Below are 26,032 nucleotides of genomic sequence, written 5' to 3' on the forward strand. Positions count from 1 at the left end.
GGAAGTTCAGAATTACATTATACCAGGGTAAACCCCCAAATATAGGGACTTCTGTTCCACCCTTTTATCCATAATTCTTCAACTTCAAAATACTATTTTTTTTTTTTCTTTAAGAAAACCCTGTATCCATATTTTTTTTAAACTCCTGTTCTATGTTTTCAATGTTTTTCGATGCAGTTATGCACTCTCTTTTTTACCTTGAACTTATTTAGTTGTTCCAACTGGGTATTGATGGGTGTATCTTAATGTCGTTAACATGCGTTCCTGGATGTGGTTTGCTCCGCCGTCAACGCCAATGTTTCAGTTTATTTTCTTCTTCTGCTTCTTGTGCACTGATGATGGAAGACCAAGTGTTTGATGAAAGTCCAAAGTCTTATGCTAGTTTTGTGATTGACAGGCCTGTGCCCCATGTTCCTGCATCAAGGAGGAATTATTTTCCTTTAGTGTCTAGGGTGCTGAAATCACTGAGTTGGAGGGTGGCTAGAGAAGTAAGGTTTGGGAGTTGGGTTGACAGTCATGGGTTTTCTTATTCAATCAATTGTTTTAGGATTATGGTTCATGCTTTTGCTTTGGCGGGGATGCGTTTGGAAGTGTTTGCTTTGCTTAGAGATGTTGTTGAGTTCTGTAATGAGGCCAACTACAACACCTTTGAATTGTTTTCAGCTTTGCTGGATTCACCCCACCATGTTGAAAGATCCGGCGAAGTATTTGAAGTGCTTATGAAAGTGTTTGCATCCAACTCTATGTTGGAAAATTCTCTTAATGTATTTGTGAATGCTAAGTATGTTGGGCTTGAGCCTCATATAAGGACCTGCAATTTCTTGTTGAAATGTTTGGTTGAAGCGAATAGAGCGGAGTGTGTTAGATGGTTTTTTGAGGAATTGAAGGACCGTGGTCCATTGCCAAATATCCATACCTATACAATCATGATGAACTTTTATTGTAGTAATGTTCGGTGTGATTCAGATATGAGACAGGCTGCTGCGATTCTAGGGAAAATATATCAGATTGGGGAAAAACCAACTCTTGTCACTTATAGTACTTATATTCATGGACTTTGTAAAGTTGGTTGTGTTGAGGCAGCGGTGATGTTAATTCGCAATTTGCTAAAAAAAAATGAGCCTCTCAATAGTCATTCTCTTAATTCTGTAATTTATGGGTTTTGTAAAAGAGGTGACGTGTGTGAGGCTATGCAAGTTTTTGTAGAAATGAAGAGGTCTGGGATATTGCCAGATGTTTATAGCTACAGCATATTAATTGATACATTCTGCAAGAAAGGGGACCTAATAAAATCTTTTGACTTGTTGGAGGAAATGCAAGGCTCCCAGGTAAAACCATCCGTTGTTAGCTATACCTCCCTCATCCATGGTCTGTGCAAGAAGAATCTGACACAGCATGCAGTGGAAATATTCCGCAGTATTGGTGCTTCTAGTGTCAAATATGATCAGATTGTTTATGAAACTTTAATTGATGGATTTTGTACTCAAGGTGATGTGGATTCAGCCATCAAGCTTTTAAAGAAGATGACCTGCTATAATTTGGCTCCTTCTGCTTTTAGTTACCGCAGTCTAATTAAAGGATACTACAAACTAGGACTATTCGATCCGGCATTGGATGCTTTTGAAACCATGCTACAAAATGGTATTTGGCCAGATACTATTTCTTGTAATTATATTCTTGATGTATCTTGTAGGGCAGGTTACTTCAACGTAGCCTTGAAGCTGTTGGAGAACTTCGAAGAACATGGATTTAACCTCAACCAACATTCATATAATGCAATCATCTATAAACTTTGTAAAGAAGGTTGTCCAGAAAGAGCATTGGAGCTACTGCCAAGAATGCTTAAAAGGAATGTTCCTCCGGCAGTTGTTAATTATAGAACTCTTATATCTGGCTTTGCCAAACAGTCAGATATAAACAGGGCTGTGAAGTTATTCACCAGAATGACAGAAGTAGGGATCACTCTCAACACTGCCACATATACAATTCTTATGAGTATATTTAGTCATAGTGGCAACATGCATGAAGCATATGCAATTTTTAAGGAAATGAAAGAAAGGGGTTTGCGTCCAGATCAGATTTCATATACAACTTTAATTGCTGGCTTTTGTAATATTGGAGAATGGAGAAAGGCATGGGCATTATTTGGAGAAATGTCGAGGGAAGGCATTTTGCCAAATGTATTTACTTATACTTGCATGATTGATGGATTTTGCAAGTCAAACCGGATAGATTTAGCCACCTGGCTGTTTGATAAAATGAACAGAGATTCAGTTATTCCTGATGTTGCAACTTACACTGTCCTCATTGCTTGGTACCATAAGCATGGGTACATAGACCAAGCACGTAAGCTATATGATGCAATGAAGGAAAAGGGTGTTTTGCCAGATGATATAACTCATAATATTCTAGGTCTGAAGGCTGTGAAGTTCAAAGAAGGCTAACCGGTATGTGTTTTGACATAATTTTTTCTAATTGACATTTTTATCATCATATGACCTGTTATTAAAAGCTTGCCTGTTAATTGATAATCCACTTCAAATAGTAGTCATTATAAAATCCTCTAAGGCTTTATTACTATTGACATCCACTTAATATATAGGTTTTATTTTCCGAATGGGCTGGGCAGGTTTAGTATACTTAATTGTTATTTACGTACTAGTTTATATAAGCAATTCCCCACTAGCTAGTTATTCTGTGAATAATATCTGAACTGACATTCTGAAAGTCAATAAAATTACATGTAAAACGTTACTCATAATTTGTGTATGCACATGAAAATTCTCATATATAGGCACACCATTAGATTTTTGTTTATGCAAAATAGTCTGTATAACATTTCCAAAATCAGAGCTGGAACTACCAATATAAAAATGAAATCGAATCCAATTCATCATCCTCCAACTTTGTTGAATGAATTTTCAGAATAATGTAATTCTTTAAGATTTTTGTGTTTTCATTTAGTGTATGAACAGTTCTTTTTTCATTAATGGTTCCTATGCTTGTTTTAATTTTTTGTGAATTACCAAAATTCTTTACCAGTTTCAATAATAAATGGACCCATTTAATCATCAAGTTCAAATATTCTGTGGATGTTGGTATTGATTAAATGATGGAATGAATTATCTTTTTGGTATAGAACAAATAGTAATGATGATTATAATACTGAAAGTATTAAAAAAATTACTGTCAATCCATTGTTGTAATTGTCAGAATTTTGGCTTCCCATGTGTCACAGAATAAGATTGAATATTTATTTATGGCGCTAAGATCCAAAGGAGACATATTGGCTGGTAAAGAAGGTCAAATTTGGTAACACTATATGGCAGCCTATCAATACATCAGTTTTATTTGGTGATTTCATGACCAAAAGTAATTTGGCTTATACCATCCAAACAAAACTCATTTCTTCATTTTTTTGTTTCCAAATTTTATTCTTCTTTAAAGTTCTAAACTAATTATCCAACCATACACATATCTGACTAACCTTATGCTGTAGTAGGCCCATATGAAATGCTTCATTTTGTTAGATGAAACGATGTGTTTGGCTTGTTTTCTTCTTTATCAAGTTCATGGCTTCCTGCTATTTCATTCTGATATTGCTTTTGACCTAAATCCCTTTGCAGTCTTTGGCACTTTGCTCTGGTGGAAAAATGGATCTCACTCCTTGTCCACTCTAATTTTTTTCCAACTTATAGACTTTATAATTTTATTGTGGAAAATTTATAATTTTATATGTGGAAAATCTAATGCCATATCACATCACCACTGAACTAATGCAGCGCTACTTCTTTCTATTGACATGCAAGGAGAATATCATTTGCATTGTTGGCTTTAAAGGAATTTCCGTTCCAACGTGCTTTATTATTTATATGCATGACTTGATTCTACTTTTTCTTTTCAATTTTTGGTCAAATAGAATTAATATTGAACATAGTTCTTATGTCTGCCACTTTATTTATCAGTTTCTGAGTTTATCTAGTTACCATGTAAGCATTGTTTTTGGCTCAAATGCTTGCAGATCTTTCCCCAGATACAAGTAAAGGAAGGCAGTGTTTGTAATCAATGTCCTGAAGCAAATGTACGGTCATGATTCCACCTTGCCTTTTAAAATGCTTGCTAGATGCCAAAGATTATGAGCACCGGGAGTGCATAGAGTTGGAAAAAACACTTGCATTAGTGCCTGATGTTGTTTATTGTCCAACATGTGAAACTCCCTGTGTAGAGGATGAAGACCAGCATGCTCTATGTCCAAAATGTTTTATTTCAGCTTTTACACCCTTTGCAGAAAATGAAGCCACACTAGCATAGCATGCTTGAGTGTAGATATGAAGCTTCAGGTTTTGCAGGTATGTTATTTGGATCCGAAATTGGATAAATGGTTTAGTTGTCAATGGTTCTTATAGACTCAGTTATGAAATGTTTTTTTGGTGAATGCATGGGTAATAGACTCTTATAACCAGAATTTACATATATTTTACAGGTATACTATACATTCTAATGTAGTAGTTGAATGATGATGAGATGTTTAAACTTGATCTACTTATGAGAACTATTCATCTGATGTTAGATTGATGAAAGTCAATGTCAATAAAATTATTGGGTGGAGTAAGTGTGATGATACTTACTCTTACTCTTATAGTAAATAGATCTCCGCGTGCCACCCATTTGTAGGTTCTCTTGAACTTTTAATTTCTAAATTACTAGCTTAGTATTTATCCTTTTTTTTTTCTTCATCTGCTTGATCCAATGAGAGCAGGGAGAGATAGAGAACACTAGTAAGGGAGATTGATTGACAATGAGGGTCGTACAAAACCATGTGTGATACATGTTCTATTTATAGAGCTTATTATCAAATGTGGCAGACAATATCAAATAAAATACAATCACATCATACGTAAGAGATACAAATGCAATGGAGAAGCCGTAATCAAATCTGCAACATACATATCCCAAATGTGGGAGCAATCAGCAGTACTATCTGTTCAGGAAATATGTGAAGTCATTAGTTAGTTAGGCTGATTTTGTAGGCTGCCACATGTCAGTAGCTTGTAGGTTAAATTTGTTACGGGTCAGTTTAGTCGGTTTGCTATAGGTGGCAGCTCTGATCGGCTGGGATGTCTTATGATTGATTCATAAAATTCTTGTAATTCTTCTCTTCATCTCAATAAGGTTTTTGGAACTTTTCTTTACGTGGTTCCATATTTGTCCCTCAAGTTCTTCGAGTCTTTCATATTCCTAGAACTAGAAATTTTCATAACAATTGGTATTAGCTTTCGTGATCCATTTGGAAGTTTTTCCACCATGGCAGAAACTACTCGTAATGCGGTGCAATCAAGGATTTGGAAGAATGTGTGCAAGGTTATAGTCTCGGTTAATTGAGCTTGTTGGGTCATTGTAGAACACCTGTGATGATTCCCAAATTCAAGAATTGCTAAAACAGAACTCAGAAGATGTTCATGGCCCTTCCACAGGTGTTGTCTCTAGAGGTGAACGTCCCAATGTTTCTTCTTATTCCTGCGGAGCAAGATTAGCTATAATAGATTTTCTTCAGTTTTCTGGTGAAGTTGTCTTGTCAATGAGTGGATATGTCAATATGAAAATTATTTTTTAATTCATAATACACCTGATGATTTTAGAGTAGAACTTGTAATTGTTCACTTGGAGGGTCATGCATCGGAATGGCACACAACATTAGCTGGGTTGCAACTTATTCTCTTTATTCTCTATTGATTTTGTGGGAAGAATATACCAAGTTGTTGGCTGAGCGGTTCGGGGAGGTGTGTGACGATCCCATGACCGAATTGATGAGATTGAGGCAAAAGAAATTTGTTTTTGAATATCATGAGGAGTTTGATTCCGTTGTTAATACACTGAATCTTAGTGAAGAATACATGTTGAGTAGTTTCTGGGGGCCTAAAGAAGGGAATCCAATTGATGAGATTGAGGCAAAAGAAATTTGTTTTTGAATATCATGAGGAGTTTGATTCCGTTGTTAATACACTGAATCTTAGTGAAGAATACATGTTGAGTAGTTTCTGGGGGCCTAAAGAAGGGAATCCAAATGTTTAGTATGCTTCAGCCTTCCACGGTTAGAATTTACTTTGGCAAGAATGTACGAAGCCTGCCAATTCCACTTCTATTCAACCTGCTTTGATGCCTAAGCCTCAAAAAGGAATCTTCGGATCCAAACCTATATGCACTATTAACTCACTACATCCAATGCTAGTTATAGTTTTGGTTCTAATGTGGGAAATGGTACTAAAGTCAAACCTAATAGGAGTCTGACACTTGCTTATATGAGTGAAAGTGGGACTAAGGGACTATGCTCTTTTTGTGATGAGCCATATTCTCCAGAACATAATTTGACCCATAAAAGAATCCAGGTGCATGTTTTGGAGGTTGAGGAGGAGAGGGACTTAATTGAATCTAGAGACCCTGTTAGTAGCTCTTTTAATGATTCTAATCAAGAGTCACCTCAGTAAATGCGTTGACTGGTGCCACAAATTTCAGGACCATGAGAATCATAGGGTACAAGCAAAAGAAGCTTTTACACATTCTGATTGACAATTTATCTACACACAATTTTCTGGATGTTGATATGGCTCAAAAATTGGGGTGCAAAATTGAGGAACAGACTCTAATACAAGTGGTGGTAGCTGATGGTTCTAAGCTGACATTTCATTAATGGTTAAAGGGTTTACATGGACTATCCAGAAGGCAATGTTTACTTCATATATGTTTTTTTATTTCAGTTGGCTACTATAATATGGTGTTAGGGATAGAGTGGTTGATTACATTAGGTGACATAATCTGAAATTTTGGCAAGATGAATATGGAATTCAGAATCAAAGAGGAACACATGTATTGAGAGGCCATCTAATAATGGTGTCAAGTATGCCAAGAATCAAAAGTTTGATAAGATTTTAGTGGCAGGAGTTCACATTTCATTACTACAACTCTGTGATGAGGGAGGGAGATTTGCTGCAATCACTCACCACTCTTGAAGATCAGTCAGTAGTACCACCTGCAATTTTGATCAGCTTTTCTAGCAGTTTGATGACATTTTCCAGGAGCCAACTTAATTGCCACCATTTAGGGAAGGTCATGATCACAAAGTACCACTTGTTCAGGGAGCTAATCTGGTTAATAAAAGACCTTATAGGTATGCAAAAAAGGATATCATTGATAAAATGTTACAAGAATATTTGAAATATGGGGTCATTCAAAATAGTATCAATCCTGTGGTTTTTGTGGAGAAAACTAACGGTCTTGGAGATTGTGTATAGACTGCAGGGAATTGAATAAAAACACTGTGAAGTCTGAGTTTCATATTCCCTTGGTTGATGATTTGTTAGATGATCTTCTTGGATCTTCAATTTTCTCCAAGGTTGACCTTAGGTCTGGGTATAATCAATTGAGGATGGATTCTCGGATGTACACAAGACAAATTTTAGGACTCGTGGAGATCACTATAAATATATAGTGATGTCATTTGGCTTCATTAATGCTCCAACAACCATCCAAGGGTTAATGAATTAGGTGATTCAAAAGTTCTTAGACAATTCTTATTGGTCTTCTTTAATGATACTCTATCTATATAGCAAGAGTTTGGAAGAGCACTTGGATCATCTTAAACAGGTGTTGCTTACTCTTAGAAGCAATTACTTGCTTGCTAGGCGGAGTAAATGTTATTTTGTTGTCAATAAAGTAGGATACCTTGGTCATTTCATCTTTGGTTCAGGTGTATCTACAAATCCACATAAAATAGAAAGCTATGCTCAATTGGCCTCTTCCATAGACTATTAAGCAACTGAGAGGGTTCCTTTGTCTTGCAGGCTACTATAGGAGGTCTGTGAAAGGGTATGGAGTAGTTGCAAAACACTTGACTGGCATGTTAAAAAAAATGGATTTAGTTGGATTCATGATGCTAAACTGACATTTGAGAAACTAAAAGAATTGTTCAATTGTACTCCAGTTTTAGCTCTTCCTGATTTTTCTGAATTTTTGTGGTGGAAGTTGATGCCTCAGGCTGTGGGATAGGGCAATGATTATGCAAGAGCAACGCCCTACAGCAGCAATCACTATCTACATATGAGGATTTATTAGTTGTTGTCTTTGCTATTCAGAGATGGAGACATTACTGTTTGAACATGCATTTTATCGTCCAAACTGATAATTACAACCTTAAGTGCATATTGGATCAGAGGTTGTCAACAGATGTCCAGCAGACTTATAGTCTGTTGTTTCTACCCAGTTCACTCTCTCACTGTTCCTTGGTCTCTCCTACTTTTTTTCTTTTTGTGTTAGGATTCAATTGTAATGTCCGAGACTTGAGTATCCTATTCAAAATGAGATTCTAATCCGCGGTTAATTAGGCTTTGGCCTCTTCAACTACAAATATGTAGCTTTTACTGAGGTTCTCCTACCGTCTTTATGAGAGGTGTCAAAGTTGGTTAGTAATTTCTTGGAGAAGGATGTCTATTCAGGGGCTCAGCAGAAAGGTTGAGTGAACTGGCTTATAGTGCTGTGGCCTCTAGGGCGATGCTTTAATAGGGACTTGTGTTTGGAATCTCTAGCATTGCATTGTAGTTTCTTGGTCATTTCTTTGTCATGATGTGAGTCTAGTATGCTGCTAGAGTCTATTACTCCTGATGTTCAAATACTATGATACGTGTCTTTCTATTCTATCATCCTTTTTCTTGATTTTTGGCAGTAAATTTTTAACCGAAAAAAGGCTACCAGTTTTCTGATTTTTGTCTTACTATAGGACTATCAAAATTTAAATCAACTGAAGGAAGATTGAAAGCGTGGGAAATGCGACAGAGGAACGAAATGCTCAGTTTGAAAGAAATTCATCGTGATTCCAAGCTATATGCCCTTCTTGTGACAGCAATTTCCCTAACTGAAGGTTGTAACAAATTGAAATGTGGTAATTGTGAGCATGTTACCGCTGCAACAAAGCAATTGATCCATCAAATCCGTATGGACATTTCAGGTATTTGGCTTCTTAAAAGTGAAAGCACTGTCAAAATTCTTCTGCATGATTTGCATCTGCCAAGATTCGAATTACAGAATTTTTCATGAACTCACTTTCTTTCTTTATTCAAGGGATGGTTCATGTAAGCTGTTCCCCCGAGAAATGGCTGATTCCTGGCAAGAGCGCATAAATCAACGCCAGGTAGTAGGACAATTACAGGCTGAGCTTTTACCTCAGGGTGGCTTGGCATGTCCTATTTGTCGTCAATTTAATGTAAAGGTGAGTAAAGGTTTCTGTTTGTTTCTTACAATTACTTGAAACTATCTTTTGGAATGACACTATCATTGTTGAGTTACTGAGTTAATGGAGTCCGTGGATTGATTGAGATTATGAATTTGGGTAGCCTGTGATACAGCTGTGGGTACTGCAGAAGTGACCTTCGAATTTTAGTGTACTATATATTTTGGAGAGATACACCTACGTTAAATGAGTTTGCTATTATGGATTTCTCAACCCTTGATGCTAATCTTCTTAAAAAAATACGAAAGAAAGAACAAAACAAGTGATGATTCCTGGATAAAAATTCTGTCAACGCAAAAAACAAAAGGCAGAATATGATCAATTTGATTCAGAATTACTTACCTCCCTTTCTTTGTCAAAATCACAAGTGCAGATGGTTTTCGAGGAAAAACTAAGGCAAATGTGGTTAATGGAAGGAGATATTTGCAGAATCCGATGTTCTTGTTCTCCAGAATTACTGTGTGTGTTTCCCTTTTCTTAGGGACAAGTATTTTTGTTGAATGAAATATGTTCAAAGGTGTATATAGTATGAACCTGTGATTATTCCAGTACCTGTAATATTTTCGTTCCACGGGTACTACAACGGTTGTGTTATTAATAATTTATTGTTTGCTAATTAGATTTAATAATTTCCAATGTATATAATAAAATTAACAACTAATAATAAATTTACTGGTGACAAGAGAAGTCTGAAGTTTAAATATGTTATGCTTCCAAGTCTGAAAATTTATACTTTTAACCACAATATGATATACTGGTGAAAGTGTCAAAAATACAATTTGGAGTTGAAACTTATTTTGACATTTTGTTTACAAGTGATAAAAAAATCTTATGGAATTTAAGATTTCTTTAGGTGCATCGTATATTCTTTTTTTTTAAGATGTTTTGATAAAATGTAAAAATATAATATATTAGTTTAAGCTGAGTGATTAAGGAATTGAATGTAGCTCTTGTGATAGAGTGAACCACTATGAATCTTTGTTTTTATCTCTTTTATTATTTTTTCAAGTGATGTATAACTCATTATATTTTTATTTTCTTCAAATTTAAAAAACTCTTAATATTTTCTCAGATTCTAGTAAAACTTGTTTTACAGTTTTGATTAATTTAATCTAGTGAAAATTAATTTTGAAAAGAAAATTCAAGCTCAACGCATTTTCCCCATAGTTTATATTTAGAACAAGAGAGATATTAAAATATGTCATAATCATCACTCATTATTATCATTAAAGAGAAAGAAGAGTTAAACAACAAAACTTCTTCATTTCTCATTGATGGTTGACATATTTTTCTATGGAATCCTTGAGTCAAATTAGTCTCTATAACAATATTGCATGTGTACTTTGGTGGGTGTGTACGTGCATGCTTATGCGTGTGAGCGTGTTAAGATGTTAAATACATTTTTGTACTAATACTTTATGAAATAGGAAGATCTCGTGGAGAGATATTTTTTGAATCCATAACCTGTTGCTTTACATGCATACTCCAACCCAACAATTCACTTGGAAAATGAGTAAGAGTATATTGTATGAAGATTTAAATTATTATTTAATGAAATAGTAATTAAATTTTTTATCTTCAAAAAATAATAATAAACACTTTCTATGTTTAGCACTCATTTAGTTTCAAAACTGTCCATGCTTTCACATTCTTCTATTCCAAACTCCTTTACAAATTGTAAGTTTTATTAATTGTTTGTTTTACTTACATCCTTATTTAAAATAACTAATTTATCTTTATGAGAAATACATCACTTACGACCCTTTTTATAACTTGTTTGCGAAGACTATGACAAATAAAAACTTACATTTACATATTATATTAATTAAGGATGTTTTAGACTAGGTATATCAGTACTTTATTTAATAGATTGCGTAAATTAATCTTAAACATCAATAGTTCTAGCATGAAAGAAATATTCAGTTTTCTTTAACCATTTCACAGAAAAAAGGGAATTTAATCTATAATATTAATTTTACGAAGAATTTGTATACATTTTCAAAATAAAAAACTATTCTTGAAATTATTAAGAGTAAGGGTGAGTTTGGATTAATTTTAAAATACAAGTCTGGATAGATTGGAAATATAATCCATATTCATTTTAACTAAACTAGATTTAGATTTATTTATTTTTCAATAAAATTTGAATTATATTAAATATAAATTAAATCCGATTTGTCAATTAGATTAACTATTAAGATTGATCTAATATACCTAATTATTAGGTCCATTAGACATGGGTAGAGCAAACTCAACTTAATCTTAGGTCCGAGTTGACTTAGATTAACATCAGTCAGGGTTAAGTTGTGTTGATCTTTGACCGAGATTAACTTACACTGATCTTTAATCAAGGTCGAGTCGACCAAGGTCAACTTGATTGACCTTTGGTCGGGCTAACTTAACTGAATCTTTGACTAAGTCAACTTGACATGACCTTTTTCCCTGACTAACTTGACTTGGCCCAAGACCAACTCGGCTGGACTTTCATTCCGGATTGACACTTGATTCGACCTTCGATTAGGGCTCAGCCTAATGTTCGATCAAAGTCGACTCAACTAACCTTTGATTGGATCGGATTGGTTGACCTTCTGTTAGAGCAACTCAGTTGACCTTCAATTGGGTCAACTTTGTTCGACCTTTGGCTTGGACTGATTTGGGTCGACCTTCGACCTTTGCTGACTCAGTTGACCTTTGGCCAAGTTAACTTGATCGACCTTAGGCCTAGGATGACTTGACTCAACCTTCAACCTAGGTCGACTTGATCAACCTTTGGCTCGAGACGACTAGGCTCAACATTCAACCTGAGACAACTGAACTTAACTTTCGGCCCAAGACAACTGGGCTTAACCTTCGATCCAAGATGACTTTGGTTGACTCGATCGACCTTGAGCTGAAACTGACTTGTCTCAACCTTTAGTTTGGCCAACTTGATAAACATTCAACTTAACCAAATGTCCACTTAATTTGATCTGCTCTTTAACCGTCTTGATTTGACTTAATTACACATTGATTTTAGATTTTTAAAATTTTAATAATATCCGACCTAAATTCATTTAAACATGTTAGATTTATAATCAAAAAGTAAGAATTTTAATTTGTAATAAATATTTAAATGGACTTAAATTTAATATATACTTGATTTATTTAGATTGGATCTCAAAATTTGATTTTTTTTTCACCATTAATTGAGACATCAATGTTGTAATATCTTTCTACCAAATTAATTCATCTATCTTTACTTAACTAGAGTTAAGTCTAACATAAAAATTAAAATTAGCTTCTCCTACACTAATAAAAAATTTGAATATTTACGAAGAGAAACAATTCTACTTAGTGTTGTGTAAAATAACATTACTTGAGGATTATAAGTACAAAAATCTGCACTTAAAGTTTTGTTAAGAATATTTTCATATCTTTAGGAGATAAAATTATTGAGCAATTAAAGAATGTTTTGATGAATATAACAATAATTAGGGGTCATCTTATGATAAAGACCATGTTTTTCAAAACATTTCCACAAGAGACCACAAAGGTATATGAATAGGAAGACAAATAAAACAATGTATGCGTATGATTCTATAAGATCAACTTATACTCAATTTTGAGAAACATTTATCGAAAAATTACATTACATACAATACAAAGGTTCTTAGAGGGTTATGCCTTTTCATTTAGTAAAATTTAATTATTATTATTATTATTATTATTGTTATAATATATTAAAAGACAGTGCTATTATTTGTGTAGCACGAGCACGAAACATTTGAATGTATAAATATGATGTAGGTATGTTGGGAGGGTACAGAATGAGTAATTGGAGGACGCAAAGTCCTTTATTCAATCCATTTCCTGTTTCCCTTCAAACCCACTCCTTTTTCTTTCTTCGCATTCTCAAATCTAATTAATTCAATTCCTCTTTCTTCTCCAACAACTTAGGGTTTCTTTTTTTCCAACAATGCCACGCATATTTCCCTAATTACCCTCTTTTCCCCTTTTCAACTTAAATTCAATTTCACGACATGGATAACGGTGGCTCTGCTCCGGCGGCGTCGATTCCGAACGCCAACGCGCCGCCGCCTTTTCTGAGCAAGACTTACGACATGGTGGAAGACCCTTCCACCGACGCGATCGTGTCATGGAGTGCAACCAACAACAGCTTCATCGTGTGGGACCCACCCGAATTTGCCAGGGACCTTTTGCCCAAATACTTCAAACACAACAACTTCTCCAGCTTCGTTAGACAGTTAAACACTTATGTGTGTTTCTCCCTTCTCCTTTTTTTCTCCTTCTCTTTTTGTTCACTCCACTCTGCTAATAGTAGCTGGTTGATTTCGATGATGTTGTGCTGTGTATTAGTATGATTCATAAGTTTGATGATTTTTAACTATTTGTTTGCTATATAACATATGGAGGAGGGCTATGGTGGGATAAGGATTTGTGATTTTGTTTATGTGTATGAAAATAATGACAACGGTTTTTGAGATCTTATCCTCCTTGTCTCAGTAAATAGATGAAGCAGAAGATGAAAATAGACCGACAAAGCTGTTCTCAGGTTTATCAGTTACTTTATTGTTACTAGTTTAGTGATAAATTGTATATCAGGTGTCACGTATTGTGTGAAGAGAATTGGGGGTCTACGAAAAGATTCTTGCTTAAAGTTGTGATGATATCGACATATCGTACCATGGTTTGCTGTTTTTTTTTATTCAATTACATTAGCCCATTGTTGGCAGAGGCTGTGTTTATGTTATAGATACTTGATTAATTTTTGTGTAAACAGAAACTTTTGATACTTGATAGTGCTGTTATCAATTCAGTTTTATAGGAAGAATCATAAAGATGACCAAAGGATTAGGATTGGTAAACAACAAGGCAGGGCTGCTTGATAATTGATTGCATTTAGGAAGATTGTGCAAACTTTGCAACTGTATTGTGGATTTTATCAGTTGTCATAGAGGTAGGTCTGTGTGTTTATTCATATGAGGCACAAATACACCACTTGATTGAACTGTCACAGTTTTTCGATATGTTCTAAATGTTAAACACTCCTAAATAGGTGCCCAATTACAAAAAAAAAAATTGTCTGCTCAGGCACTTTTGTTGACACTACTATGAGACTTGGATACTTTAGTCAATATTTCCAAGTGAATATTTTGTTAAAAAACATTTTCGAACTTTAGGAAATTCAACTTAGCATGAACTATTAAAAAGTTGTATTCCTCTTGCTTTTTGTGAGGCTTATTATCATAGAAAAAGTTGAGTATACAAAAATATGCAGATATTTTTTGTTAATTTCAATATTTGGTTATATTGTGGACATTTCACTTTAGTACCTCTGTGTGTATAATCAAGGATATTACTGTTAAACTACTAGCAAATTTCTTATAATACGAGGATAGTGCTATGCAGTCCATTGCTGAGTTAAGCATAGTTGATAGTATCAAAACACTAATGAGGCTTGAATCAGTGTTGCAGTAAGTTCTTTCTGGTTTTCCCGTTAACGTAGCTGACTACCTGCCAGTGTATTTGGTTATTGCCTCTACTTAAAGATCTTCTGAACTTCATTGGAAAAGGAATGTGAATTTTAGTTTAGTTCCTTTCTTGAGATTTCTGATCAGTTTCACATAAATAATTAATTCTTTTTGGTGGAGATTAGCCTTGTCATATTTAATTCCGGCAGAATTCTTGAAAAGGTTAAAGTTGTTGATACACGAGTTCCATTGCTTCTTATTGCAGACATGAATTGACCTTAAATGAGTTAAGTACTAACTGTTTAAAATAAGTTCTGTACATGAGACTGCCCCAGCCTAATGGAGTAAATAAGTGGTAGACTTTTTGGTTGTAAAAGTGGTGTGTATCTGTTGTGGGATTGGTAAAAAAATCTACATCTAGATTATTCCTTCACTGAACCTGGGTTGAGAGTGTAGGATATAACATTTCAGCTTTTATTTCAAGGTTGGTTCCAGTTGCTCTTGTGGAGGAAATCCACATGATCATATTTGAAGTTAGATTTTTTTTTTTATGGTTAGACTTTCTTGCGTCCTTGTGCTATATTGTTGTTGAATGTGCTTATCATCTGAATCTATTTTTTAGGTTTAGCTATGCATACTTTACTGTTTTATATAACAATCAAGTTCTGTGCTTTTGTGGAGTGTGTTGATATATGTCCTGTCTTTTTGCCTCTCTAACAACATCCTCATCATCAATTCATTATCATAATTCAGGGTTTCAGAAAGGTCGATCCAGATCGTTGGGAATTTGCAAATGAGGGTTTTTTGAGGGGTCAAAAGCACTTGCTTAGGAATATAACACGAAGAAAACCTGCCCATGGTCAAAACCATCAACAGGCTCAGCAACCCAATGGACAGAGTTCATCAGTAGGGGCATGTGTTGAAGTCGGAAAGTTTGGGCTTGAGGAAGAGGTTGAGAGGCTTAAAAGAGATAAGAATGTGCTCATGCAAGAGCTTGTGAGATTGAGGCAGCAGCAACAGACCACTGATAACCAGTTGCAAACAATGGTTCAGCGCCTTCAGGGAATGGAGCAACGACAGCAGCAAATGATGTCATTCCTTGCGAAAGCTGTCCAGAGCCCTGGATTCTTTGCTCAGTTTGTACAACAACAAAATGAGAGCAATAGGCGCATAACTGAAGTCAACAAAAAGCGTAGGCTCAAGCAGGAAGGTATCGCAGAAACAGTGAGTGCTGCTACTCCAGATGGACAAATTGTTAAATATCAACCTCTGGTGAATGAAGCTGCAAAAGCCATGCTTAAGCAGATCATGAAATGGGATACTTCTCGTGTAGAATCTTTCAATAAAAACCCCGAGGAGTACATCATTGGTGATGCTTCATCATCTTCCAGTGGAATGGACAGTAGTGGCTCTTCAGGCTGGACTTCCGGAGTCACTCTTAAGGAGGTATCTCCAGCTTCGGTGCAGTCTTCACACGTTCCAGCTGCTACTGGGACCCAAGGGCATGTCCTCCCAACTGTTAAACCTGAAATTCCGTCTGTAGCACAAGCATTAGCTTCTGAAAATGTTACAGAGGATGGAGGACATGGTGCGCCTTCAATCCCCGTTTCTCAAGCAAATGTGGTGATCCCTGATCTTCCTCCAATAACAGAGATGGTGACAGGAAATATGCTTGATATTCCCGAAGAAAATTATATGGCAACTGAATCGGATGAGGGATTTATGGATCCTTCATTGGGCGCTGCTGGGTCATTTCCCATTGATTTTGAGGTCATTTCACCTGATAACATTGATGATTTCTTAGGAAATCCTTCTATTTGGGATGAAATTTTGCAAACTCCAGTTCCAGAGGATATCGACACCAATATTGCCGATGTACCCAACGGGAATGAGGTCCAGCCAACGGAAAATGGATGGAGCAAAACTCAACGTATGGATCACCTTACAGAGCAGATGGGTCTTCTTTCTTCTGATACAAAACGAGTTTGATTATCTATGAAATTTATATTATTAATCTTTCATTTTGTCCAAGGCCTGACCCAAACAATACACGACTGTAGTGATGTCTATATTATATATAATTACACTCCCACTTGGTCACTGAAAGTCCATGTTCCTCGTTTGGTCGTCTATGGATTTAGTTTGTCGTGCATTAAGGCAAAATCTAACTATCTCATATTTGCACTTACATTGATTTTTCATTTGACTTAGGCTTGAAAACAACTTACGATCTTATGGGCTTGTCCTGGACTACTTGGGGAGTGTTTGTGGTTACCTGATCAGTTTTTCCAATTTTATAGGCATTGTGTGAGGTTGAGTTATGTGAATTCAGTTGCAGTTCTTTTTCCATTTCTTTTCTCGTTTTTATTTGGCAAGGAGGAAAATGAGATCAAAGAAAAGACGTTGATAAAGATTGCTCGATGTGTCAGAAAAATGCACGGTAGTTGAGAGCAATGGTACGATACTAAGTTGTTTATAGGTCATTCTTATTTTGTCCTCTATGGATATGTTTCAACTGATGAAAAGTAGAAGGAATTAAATTTCAAGACATTAGTCAGCATCGTTAGAAGAAATTGTCTATGATAGGATGACTCATAAAAGGAGTATGATTGAGATGATGGCTAATATGGATTAACGTTTATTTTAAAAAACAAAAATAAGGTTGTCCATACTAAAATTAGTTCAACACAGTGTAATTGAATTGAGAATTTTTACACTTTAGTACTAATTTTAGTTTATAGATAAACTTGATTTTTTGCAAGTGTCTACACCGAAATTTATTAGAATTTTTTTTTATTTGTTAATTTACTTGTCACTTTTTTTTTCACTTTAAATAAGTGATTTTTATCACTTAATACAATATTCAAACAATTTGTAGTGGTTTGGTTCATTCGTATTCATTTATTTATTTAAACAGTGTCTTGAAGTGCATAAAGAAGAAAGGAGGGAATGCACTACTTGCACTTAGTTGCTGCTCCCACTTCCCTTTCATTTCATTCTTACCAATTATTGTATAAAAGGAAATATACATGTTTATTCGTTTAACATGATAAATAATGGTAACATTGAATTAATATATTCTAGTATTTTTTTTTTTCCTATTAGAATCTTTTACACTTTTTTATCATCTAATAGAATTAAGCAAACATATTCTATTCAAGATTTACACTTTTTTTCATCAACTAATAGGAATTAAACAAACATGTTCTATTCAAGAGTGTAATGTACAAAGAATAATAAATATTTTTTTTATGGTTATTACATGTTCTACAGTAAAACTTTTTTTATTATCTGGTCACCCATATGAAATACTTCCTGGGGTCACTTTTATAACGCATCTTTGTAAAAAAATATTGGTCTTTTATATAAACATCTTACAATTTCAATAAATGTAACTATTTTATTTTATTGATTTATTCCTATTAAATATATGATTATATGTGTCTCCCTACTATGTGCTACAACTAATTAATTTATTAATAATTAATAAAAGTAAAACTAGAAGGTTAGTAAAAAAAGAGATGAAATATTGATTTTTTTTTCTATAATATTTTTCAAAGTGTCTTATAATACTAAAGGGAGATAGTATAAGTTGTTAAGATTGATGTTATAAAAATATATAAGAATTTCTATCAATTTTATAATAATTAATAGGGCTCATAAGGCGAAATATTTTTATTCTATTGTTGATAAAATTAAACACAAGCTGTCCTTTTTAGAAAGAGATTTCTTCTAACTCTATGAGAGGCTCTCCTCAAATTAAAAGTGAGTCAACATAGGACGGACAGGTTTGTTTCTTTCTAATTATCGAATAATGCAACATTTTAGTTTCTGTGCATCTTCGTTTAAAACTTAGTTTCAAAAACACTATCAAATGCATGTAGTGTAAAAAAAAAACTACTTTGAGAGTATATTAATTGTTGTGTAATGTAAGTCTACCTAGAAACATGTACATACGAGTTTGATAAATTAATATGGATAATAAAACATGTACATACGAGTTTGATAAATTAATATGGATAATAATATTTTGATGACTAACTTTTAATAATTTTGTCTTATCATTTAACATGATAATTTTTAAATGATTTTAAAATATAAAAATATAGAAAATCACTTATAAATATTATTTTAGAGAAAATTGTTAAATTTTAGTTGTTAAAAAGGATTTTTTTATTGACTTGGGATTTATGACTATTTGGGATGAGTGTTCGGTACATATGACTGTATGATGTGAACATCATCAAGTTCGCACCACATGTCTTCCATGCCCAGCAATAATACTTTTTTTATTAAAAGAAAATTAAGATTGCAAGTCTATATGTTTTATCAATTACCTATTTAAAAAAAAAAATTAAGATTGCATGTCTATATGTTTTATCAATTACCTATATAAGCTGGACAATTTAGCTAAAAAAGTTTAGTGGACCTTTTTTCATGTCTTCATGTACAATTTAAAACTTAAAATTTTGTTTAAAGAATTTTAATATCTTTTACATCAACAACTTTTAAGATTTGTACTGATATTTTAATTTAATAAGATTAAATGTATATAACTTTTACCTTTCGAAATTATGCATATCTAGTAAGAAAAAAAAATGCCAACAACATACTCTTTGACTGAAATTTTATTAAAATTACAGAAAATTATAAATTCACTTCTTGACAAGTCTTTATTTTTTAATAAAAGGTTTTCGAAGAGGTGCCTTGAAAAAATGTTTTTGCTCCTTCATGTACAAAGACAGTGTGTTATATATTGTTATTATGCAGTGAGCAAATATTAATTACCTTCATAAAAAAAATTATCTGCAACTATTATTTATCAAAGTTCCAGTTTGCACACTCACATCAAATGAAAGGTGCAGAATTTGAAAATGGTGAGTGAAAACCAGAATGTTATTTGGTTTGGCCTTGAAGTTAGGGTTTTGATCCCAAAAATCTTATCTAATTGGATCCATTCTCCACAATGGCACCATCATTCCTTTGTAATGATTTCTCCAACTTACACACTATAGTTAGGTTCATCCAAACTTTAACGAACACCGCAGGGTTAGAGATGTACACGTTTAACCAGAACCATGAAATTTGAGATTTTAACTAAATTTGGAACCTAACTGAATTAAAGTAAATTGTTAAAAAAGATAAATAAACAACAATTATCACAACCATGCAGTGATAGATAAGTTCTGATATATCACCACCAAAACCTCACCTGTCCATTCATTTCGGTAACACTTGTCATCACTCTTGTAAGCCAAAATTTACAGTCAAGCACGTGGCTTTCTTTTATGGAAAAATTTCCCTTTCTTCCATTCTTTAAACCCCATTTTTACTTTTGCTTTGTTTAGGCTGAGAGAGTGTTTTCAAGTGTGAACCAGGTAAATGACATTGGTTATCAGAGAGAGGAGACACAAACAAGCTCTGAGCCTTTCATTACCAAAATCTCTTTCAATTCCATCATCAAATTCAGATTCTCCTCACCAAATTCACGTACCAGTACTCACATCCCCATCTTCTTCTTCTTCTTCTTCCCATGTACACTCTTCTCCAAGCATTATCAAGGACCTTTCGGATCTTGAGAAGCGAGAAGTTCTTGGCCATGGCAATGGTGGCACAGTCTACAAAGTTTATCACACCAAAACTCGCTCTTTCTATGCCTTGAAAGTGCTACGTTTGAATGGCATTCGCCAACCCGTGGAGGCTGAGATTCTAAAACGAGTGGATTCACCGTATATAGTAAAGTGTCATGCAGTTTTTGATAGTGGTAACAGTAATAATGATGGAGACAAAAGAGGTGACATTAGCTTTGTTATGGAATACATGGAAGGAGGGTCGTTGAATGATGTGTTGAGACAACATCGTATACTGTCGGAGAAGGTTATATCAGTGTTGGCAAGGCGTGTTTTGGAAGGACTTGGTTATTTACATGGCATGAACATTGTGCATAGAGATATTAAACCATCAAATTTACTTATTAATGGTAAAGGGGAGGTAAAGATTGCAGATTTTGGAGTGAGTCATGTGGTGGAGGGTAGGTTTGAAGGAAATGAGAATGATGCAGGAACTTGTGCTTACATGAGTCCAGAAAGGATTGATCCAGAAAGATGGGGTGGTGAAAATGCAGATGAGTTTGCAGGAGATGTGTGGTCAATGGGAGTAGTAATGTTGGAATGTCTTTTGGGTTATTTTCCATTGATTGGTGCAGGGCAAAGACCAGATTGGGCAACTTTGATGTGTGCAATTTGCTTTGGTGAGAAGTTGGAGATGCCAGAAAAAGCATCACCAGAGTTTCAAAATTTTGTGAGGAGGTGTCTTGAGAAGAATTGGAGGAAGAGAGCAACAGTGTTAGAACTTCTGCATCACCCTTTTGTGAGTTAAAAAAATTGTTGCTCTTAGGATAAAGAGATTGGTGATTATATGCTCTGGGGGGTTAAGTTTATTACATTCTGATTCTTGTTTGTAACTTTTAGCTTAGTCTTGACTTTTGTCATTTGTAGACATCACAAAATAATTAGGGCTCACAGATAGGGTTCAAGTTTTGGAATTTTGAGGGGGTCAGGAATAATCTTTTTTTGGCAATAACATTAGAAACTTATTACTGGCAACAATTGTGGAAATTATACTGTTTGCAAATAAATCATGTTCTTTGGACGATGAATTGAAGAAGTAATTGCTTTGGATGTTCAGGATTACAACTTTTAGCCAAGGTCTTAGCATGTTAAGACATTAAAAAAATATTATTAAATAAAAATATGGTATAAGATATCTTAAAAAATAAAAATATAAATGATTAACAAATTTACTTAAACCATAATTAAATGAAAAAGTTATTTTACTTATAAATAATTTCTTTATATTATCATATTATTACAATACAGTTGTTAAGGGATGATTTTAGTCGTCAATTTTACCGAAATTTTGAAATAAAGTATCGCCAATTACTTTCAATAATAAAAAACAGGAGGAAAAATGAGTCCGAACTGTTGTTTTTGTGTCCACGCACAAACAACCCGAGTGAATTCGTTAACCACTCGTTAGCTTATACATTAAAATACCTCCAGTTTTGCAACAATCAACTGCAATTAATAATTGATCACTCAAAATTAGAACAATGATACCATATAAATATTAAAAACACCAGCTTTCTGAATCCAGACTAGAAAGACTAACACAAAATGTGACAGAGATAATCTTGCACAGAAGGAACCTTCCTTTGCAATAATCGTGCTCTTCCAGAGTCTGAAGATGTAGAGTCACAGCTGTGTTTTCAGGTGGAAAAGAAACATGGCGTAATAATTTGTATCTGTCTGCAGATCACAACCATAATCAATTCAGAATAGAGGAACAGAGCTTTGAGGTGAGTGTTCCAACTACTTTGGGGGAGTCAAATTCCAATTCTTTGAAACTTCTGTGGGCCTATAGAGATGACCACCTGCAAAACAATGTTCAGCACAAACAAAGCCTAAGTAGTGCCTCGGGCTCGGGCTTCCAATGCAAAACTGAAAAAGGGATACATTCGTCTCCTTTCTATGACATTAAAAGGAACCGGATACTCAACAGGACAAACCATGATACGAGGACCATAAAATGAGCTATTATTGGCTACATGTCATTCTACTTATGTCAAACAAATCAGCAAATGAAATGTTATGGTAAGCATGCAAACCAAAGTTGAAAGTTTAGAACACCGATTGAAAAGCATGAACTAGTAAAATATAATTCAAAACACAGAAATCACGTACAGGTGTTGTTCTAGAGATAAAAGTCTCCTCCTGTATAGAAGATTCTGATCGTAAACTAGATATAACAATATTCCTTTCTTATTTACATACCCTTCTATCAACTGCACCCTAATACATAACTTCCATCAGTTATTTTTGTATGAATAACTGAATCAAGGGAGCTTCAAATTGTAACGCAGAACAAATACAGAACAAGTAATGCAGGATGTTAGGACCAAATAGTAAAGGAGTAAATGGTAACGTAAACAATAGAATCTCGTAATATACAAGGTATACACGAAACAAAGAGTGAGTGAGTGAGAAAATATTAATTCTGTTGTGGATTGCATGGGGGGGAATATAAGTTTGGGAGAGATGCCATGAGAAGGAAGGAAGAGAATTGTGGAAATAGACTTTTGGTCTCTCAAAATACCTAGTAAACCTTTTGTTCCTTTCCTTTCCTTCCTTTTGGTCTCTCAAAGCTAGATACTGCACTAGTATCAGTTATTCCACAATATTCTGTGACATTCTCTTCTTACTTAATAATTACCGATAAAAGATCTTACACAGGACAAGCTATTTTCTATCAAATATTCTAATAATACCATACTGCTTATAGGTCCTAACTTCTGCTCATTACTGCTCCTAAGTCACATGGTTAGTGACTATTACTCAAGAATCATGATAGTTATCATCAGTCCCCATTAAAAAACTGTCACATGGACTTTGATATGAACAGATGAGTTTAAAGTAAAAATCACTGCACATATAGACCAGTCATCAGAAATCCATTGTGGCATGACCAAACCAGAATACCAGATTTCAACCTTGTACCAATAAAGTAAATGTTTTCAAAAATTTATTATTATATCATATAATAAATATACTAGGGTATCTTTGGATTCCACTTTGCGGTGCTCCATACTCAGTTTGGAGAGTTAACTCAAATTTTTGACGCGCTTAGTTTTCCTCAAAAGTACATTTGCACAGAGAAATTTTGCCTGAGACCAAGTTTCATAAAAGCAAAACTTGGTTATTTGTTGCAAACTCAATTTTCAAAATGGAAATTACTCCAAAACCAGGTTTCCCAACGTTAACCCAAATATGCGCTTAGTTAGTAGAGCCAAAGGCACTCTGTCGAGTTCTGTTTGTTCATATGTTCATCAAAGTATAGTGAAGTACACAACAGCATAGAAACATAAGCCAAAACCCGTACAGGTTGTGAAAAATACGAGTTGATGAATATAAATGTGATTTAGGATTCAGATAATATCATAATATACATTTTCTAAGCAAAACAGTGAGGTTGCTACCTTGTGACATAGAGGTCACAGGTTTAGATCATGGAAAGAGCCTCCCCGATTGGATTAAGACTAAACAACATATCACATCTACTCTCCCTAAGCTAACTAGGTGGGGAACCTTGAGTAGAGCACTAGGCTGCCCTTGCTATGCCAAATGCATAACTGCATACGTATCACAAGAAAATACACATCAGTACTGAAATTTAACACCACGAAATCAAGGATGTGAGCATCAAAACCATCGACGAAAGTGGGTAGCATCAATTGACTAAATGCAAGGATAAACTAAGATTTTTATGGTGGTCTCATTTTATGTTTTAATCAACAGAACAAAAAAGTACCTAAATATTGTTCTAAAATATTCTAAGAAACACATAAAATATCATTACAAAACTATTAAGATATCGATAAGCAAGCAACCTCGATGTGATACAAGATGAATCCGCGAACGAGGCCCTTCAAACTTCCAGTTATCTTCAACCAACGATTTAACCTCCTTGTCAAGTGCAGCCATGAGATCTGATTTTAAAACTGTGAAATAAGAATGCAGAATGTCAAAATGAATACCTCATGGGCAAGTTCAGGAAGAATACATTTAATTTTGATCCAAAAATACACGGAAAGATATTGCACTCCATGTAAACCAAAGTTTTATCTTTCCCCTTCCTTCTTTTCAAAACCAGTACATGGTGAATGAACATAGGACTGACTGATATGAGTCCTAGCCAAAATGTAATTTAAGACCACGTGTTAATTCAAACCCGAGAAATCCCAAAGGAGAACATAAAACAATAAATTAATAATAAATACCGAACGCCAAAATCATTCGCTGTAAACAATAATTGATAGAATCTCAGTAATTGCAATGCTAAATAAGTACAGCAAAGAAGAAGGAAGTAAACTTGAGATTAAAGACACCGAAAAGAAATCATATTAAAATAAAATAGTCAGAAAGGGACCAGTCGATGAAATTCACCCTAATAGCTAACGGGTATGATATTTATAACAATGGCGAAATAACCGCAAAGCTTCAATTTTGAATGAAGAACACAACAAAGGAAGTAGATTGGATAAAGCCCACCTGACACAGCTTCGTCTTTACGCTCAAGCGATGACATAGGATCACTGGGAATAATAAAGTCATCAACGGATACAGTGGCGTTGCTGCCGCCGCCTCCTCCACCACCACCTACAACCGCCGTCGTCGATAGCGAGGAATGAGCCGGTGATGAATTATTCATCGTTCCCCCAAAATATATTTTTCAGCGATTGGTCTTCTGAAATATGAATAAGAACCGGTACGTTATTGATGTTTTTAGAGCTTGTGATCAGATTCGGAACTCTGTGTAATCAACTTTTGCTTTGGTCAATTGTCTAAGGGAACACCAAACGATCGAGCCAGCAAATGCGTTTAGAAATTTGAATCAGCACCTTTTCATTTTGTCCACCCACATCCACACAAGGCTTTAAAATTTTGAAAAGAGCTATTTGAAATGAAACTAAAATTTGAAAGAACTATAGTAAGTCAATAAAAAACATTTTGGTATAATTCCTAGTACCCACTTTGGGCCACCGTGTCAAATAGGTACCTGATTTTAAAAAAGTGTCAATTGTATCCTAATTTTTGAAAATCGCTTCAATTAGGTCCCTTTCAGATAAAGTTGACTAACATCGTCAACGTGCCACGTGTCAATCTGTGATTTTTTGATTTTTTTTTTTAAATTTAAATTTTTTTTAATTTTTTTAATTATTTTTAAATTTTTTTAAAAAAAATAAAAATGTCACGTGTCAAGTCTCTGTGTGTGACACGTGGCATTGTTAGTGCTACGTGGCATTGTAATGCCATGTGTCAGTGTCAGTATCAGATGTCATTGTGTTGATTTCGATTTAGTCTCCATATATGTCTTTTTGTTTCAATTTAGTACCTAAGTATGTATATCAGATTCAATTTTGTCCCAATTTTTTTTAACAATTAAAATATTTTTGTAATCCATTTTTTATAAGATTAAAAATAATTAAGTATAAATATTTTTACAAAATTAAGTACTAATATTTATAATGTTTCTCTTAATTTCAGACCAAATTTATTATTTGTATAAATGTTATACTAATATTTTTTATTAAAAATGACTTTTTAGCATATTACTATATTAATTACTTTTTCATTAAGTACTCATGTTTTGTTAATTTTTATTTTTTTTTTTCAAAATAGAACAATATCGTCTCTTACTAATTTTAAATTAAAATTTCTATTGG

General features: G+C 34.2%; 4 protein-coding genes across 7 annotated transcripts; 3 read left to right on the top strand and 1 right to left on the bottom strand.

The window, feature by feature from the left end:
• On the top strand, positions 1–9,828 carry LOC114166993 (pentatricopeptide repeat-containing protein At3g22470, mitochondrial-like). Of its 4 annotated transcripts, none has more exons than XM_028051895.1 (5): positions 1–2,447; positions 4,022–4,081; positions 4,289–4,349; positions 8,771–8,998; positions 9,112–9,828. In XM_028051895.1, exon 1 carries the CDS (start codon positions 246–248, stop codon positions 2,442–2,444), a length of 2,199 nt encoding a protein of 732 aa, XP_027907696.1. In that variant the 5' UTR covers positions 1–245; the 3' UTR covers positions 2,445–2,447; positions 4,022–4,081; positions 4,289–4,349; positions 8,771–8,998; positions 9,112–9,828. The 4 variants fall into 4 exon arrangements, with proteins under 4 accessions (XP_027907696.1, XP_027907690.1, XP_027907689.1 ...); XM_028051889.1 differs by having other exon boundaries at positions 2–2,447; positions 4,022–4,349; positions 9,112–9,259; positions 9,649–9,828; XM_028051888.1 differs by having other exon boundaries at positions 2–2,447; positions 4,022–4,349; positions 9,112–9,259; positions 9,654–9,828.
• Positions 9,829–13,060: 3,232 nt separating this feature from the next.
• Positions 13,061–16,881, top strand: LOC114173531 (heat shock factor protein HSF8). The gene is made up of 2 exons (XM_028057996.1): positions 13,061–13,536; positions 15,505–16,881. The coding sequence occupies exons 1-2, from the start codon at positions 13,300–13,302 to the stop codon at positions 16,738–16,740; spliced, it is 1,473 nt and encodes a 490-aa protein (XP_027913797.1). The 5' UTR covers positions 13,061–13,299; the 3' UTR covers positions 16,741–16,881.
• A 3,252-nt stretch (positions 16,882–20,133) lies between these two features.
• On the top strand, positions 20,134–21,130 carry LOC114169600 (mitogen-activated protein kinase kinase 10). Its single transcript, XM_028054840.1, has one exon. The coding sequence runs from the start codon at positions 20,134–20,136 to the stop codon at positions 21,127–21,129; it is 996 nt and encodes a 331-aa protein (XP_027910641.1). The 3' UTR covers position 21,130.
• Positions 21,131–21,732: 602 nt separating this feature from the next.
• LOC114172478 (protein SAMBA) lies at positions 21,733–25,263 on the bottom strand. The gene is made up of 3 exons (XM_028056937.1): positions 24,858–25,263; positions 24,197–24,307; positions 21,733–22,183 (listed from the first exon to the last, which is right to left on the bottom strand). Exons 1-3 carry the CDS (start codon positions 25,015–25,017, stop codon positions 22,122–22,124), a joined length of 333 nt encoding a protein of 110 aa, XP_027912738.1. The 5' UTR covers positions 25,018–25,263; the 3' UTR covers positions 21,733–22,121.
• Between the last annotated feature and the right edge of the window lie 769 nt (positions 25,264–26,032).

The sequence above is a fragment of the Vigna unguiculata genome, chromosome 2 (genome assembly GCF_004118075.2).
Source record: "Vigna unguiculata cultivar IT97K-499-35 chromosome 2, ASM411807v1, whole genome shotgun sequence".
Classification (NCBI taxonomy): Eukaryota; Viridiplantae; Streptophyta; class Magnoliopsida; order Fabales; family Fabaceae; genus Vigna; species Vigna unguiculata.

Excerpts from the sequence above, each read along its gene's own strand:
- LOC114166993 (XM_028051895.1), top strand. The coding sequence starts at position 246 with ATGTCGTTAACATGCGTTCCTGGATGTGGTTTGCTCCGCCGTCAACGC.
- LOC114173531 (XM_028057996.1), top strand. The coding sequence starts at position 13,300 with ATGGATAACGGTGGCTCTGCTCCGGCGGCGTCGATTCCGAACGCCAAC. Across the intron at positions 13,537-15,504 it reads TTAGACAGTTAAACACTTAT|GGTTTCAGAAAGGTCGATCC; the intron begins GTGTGTTTCTCC and ends ATCATAATTCAG.
- LOC114169600 (XM_028054840.1), top strand. The coding sequence starts at position 20,134 with ATGACATTGGTTATCAGAGAGAGGAGACACAAACAAGCTCTGAGCCTT.
- LOC114172478 (XM_028056937.1), bottom strand. The coding sequence starts at position 25,017 with ATGAATAATTCATCACCGGCTCATTCCTCGCTATCGACGACGGCGGTT. Across the intron at positions 24,308-24,857 it reads TAAAGACGAAGCTGTGTCAG|TTTTAAAATCAGATCTCATG; the intron begins GTGGGCTTTATC and ends CTTATTTCACAG. Across the intron at positions 22,184-24,196 it reads TCATCTTGTATCACATCGAG|GTGGTCATCTCTATAGGCCC; the intron begins GTTGCTTGCTTA and ends ATTGTTTTGCAG.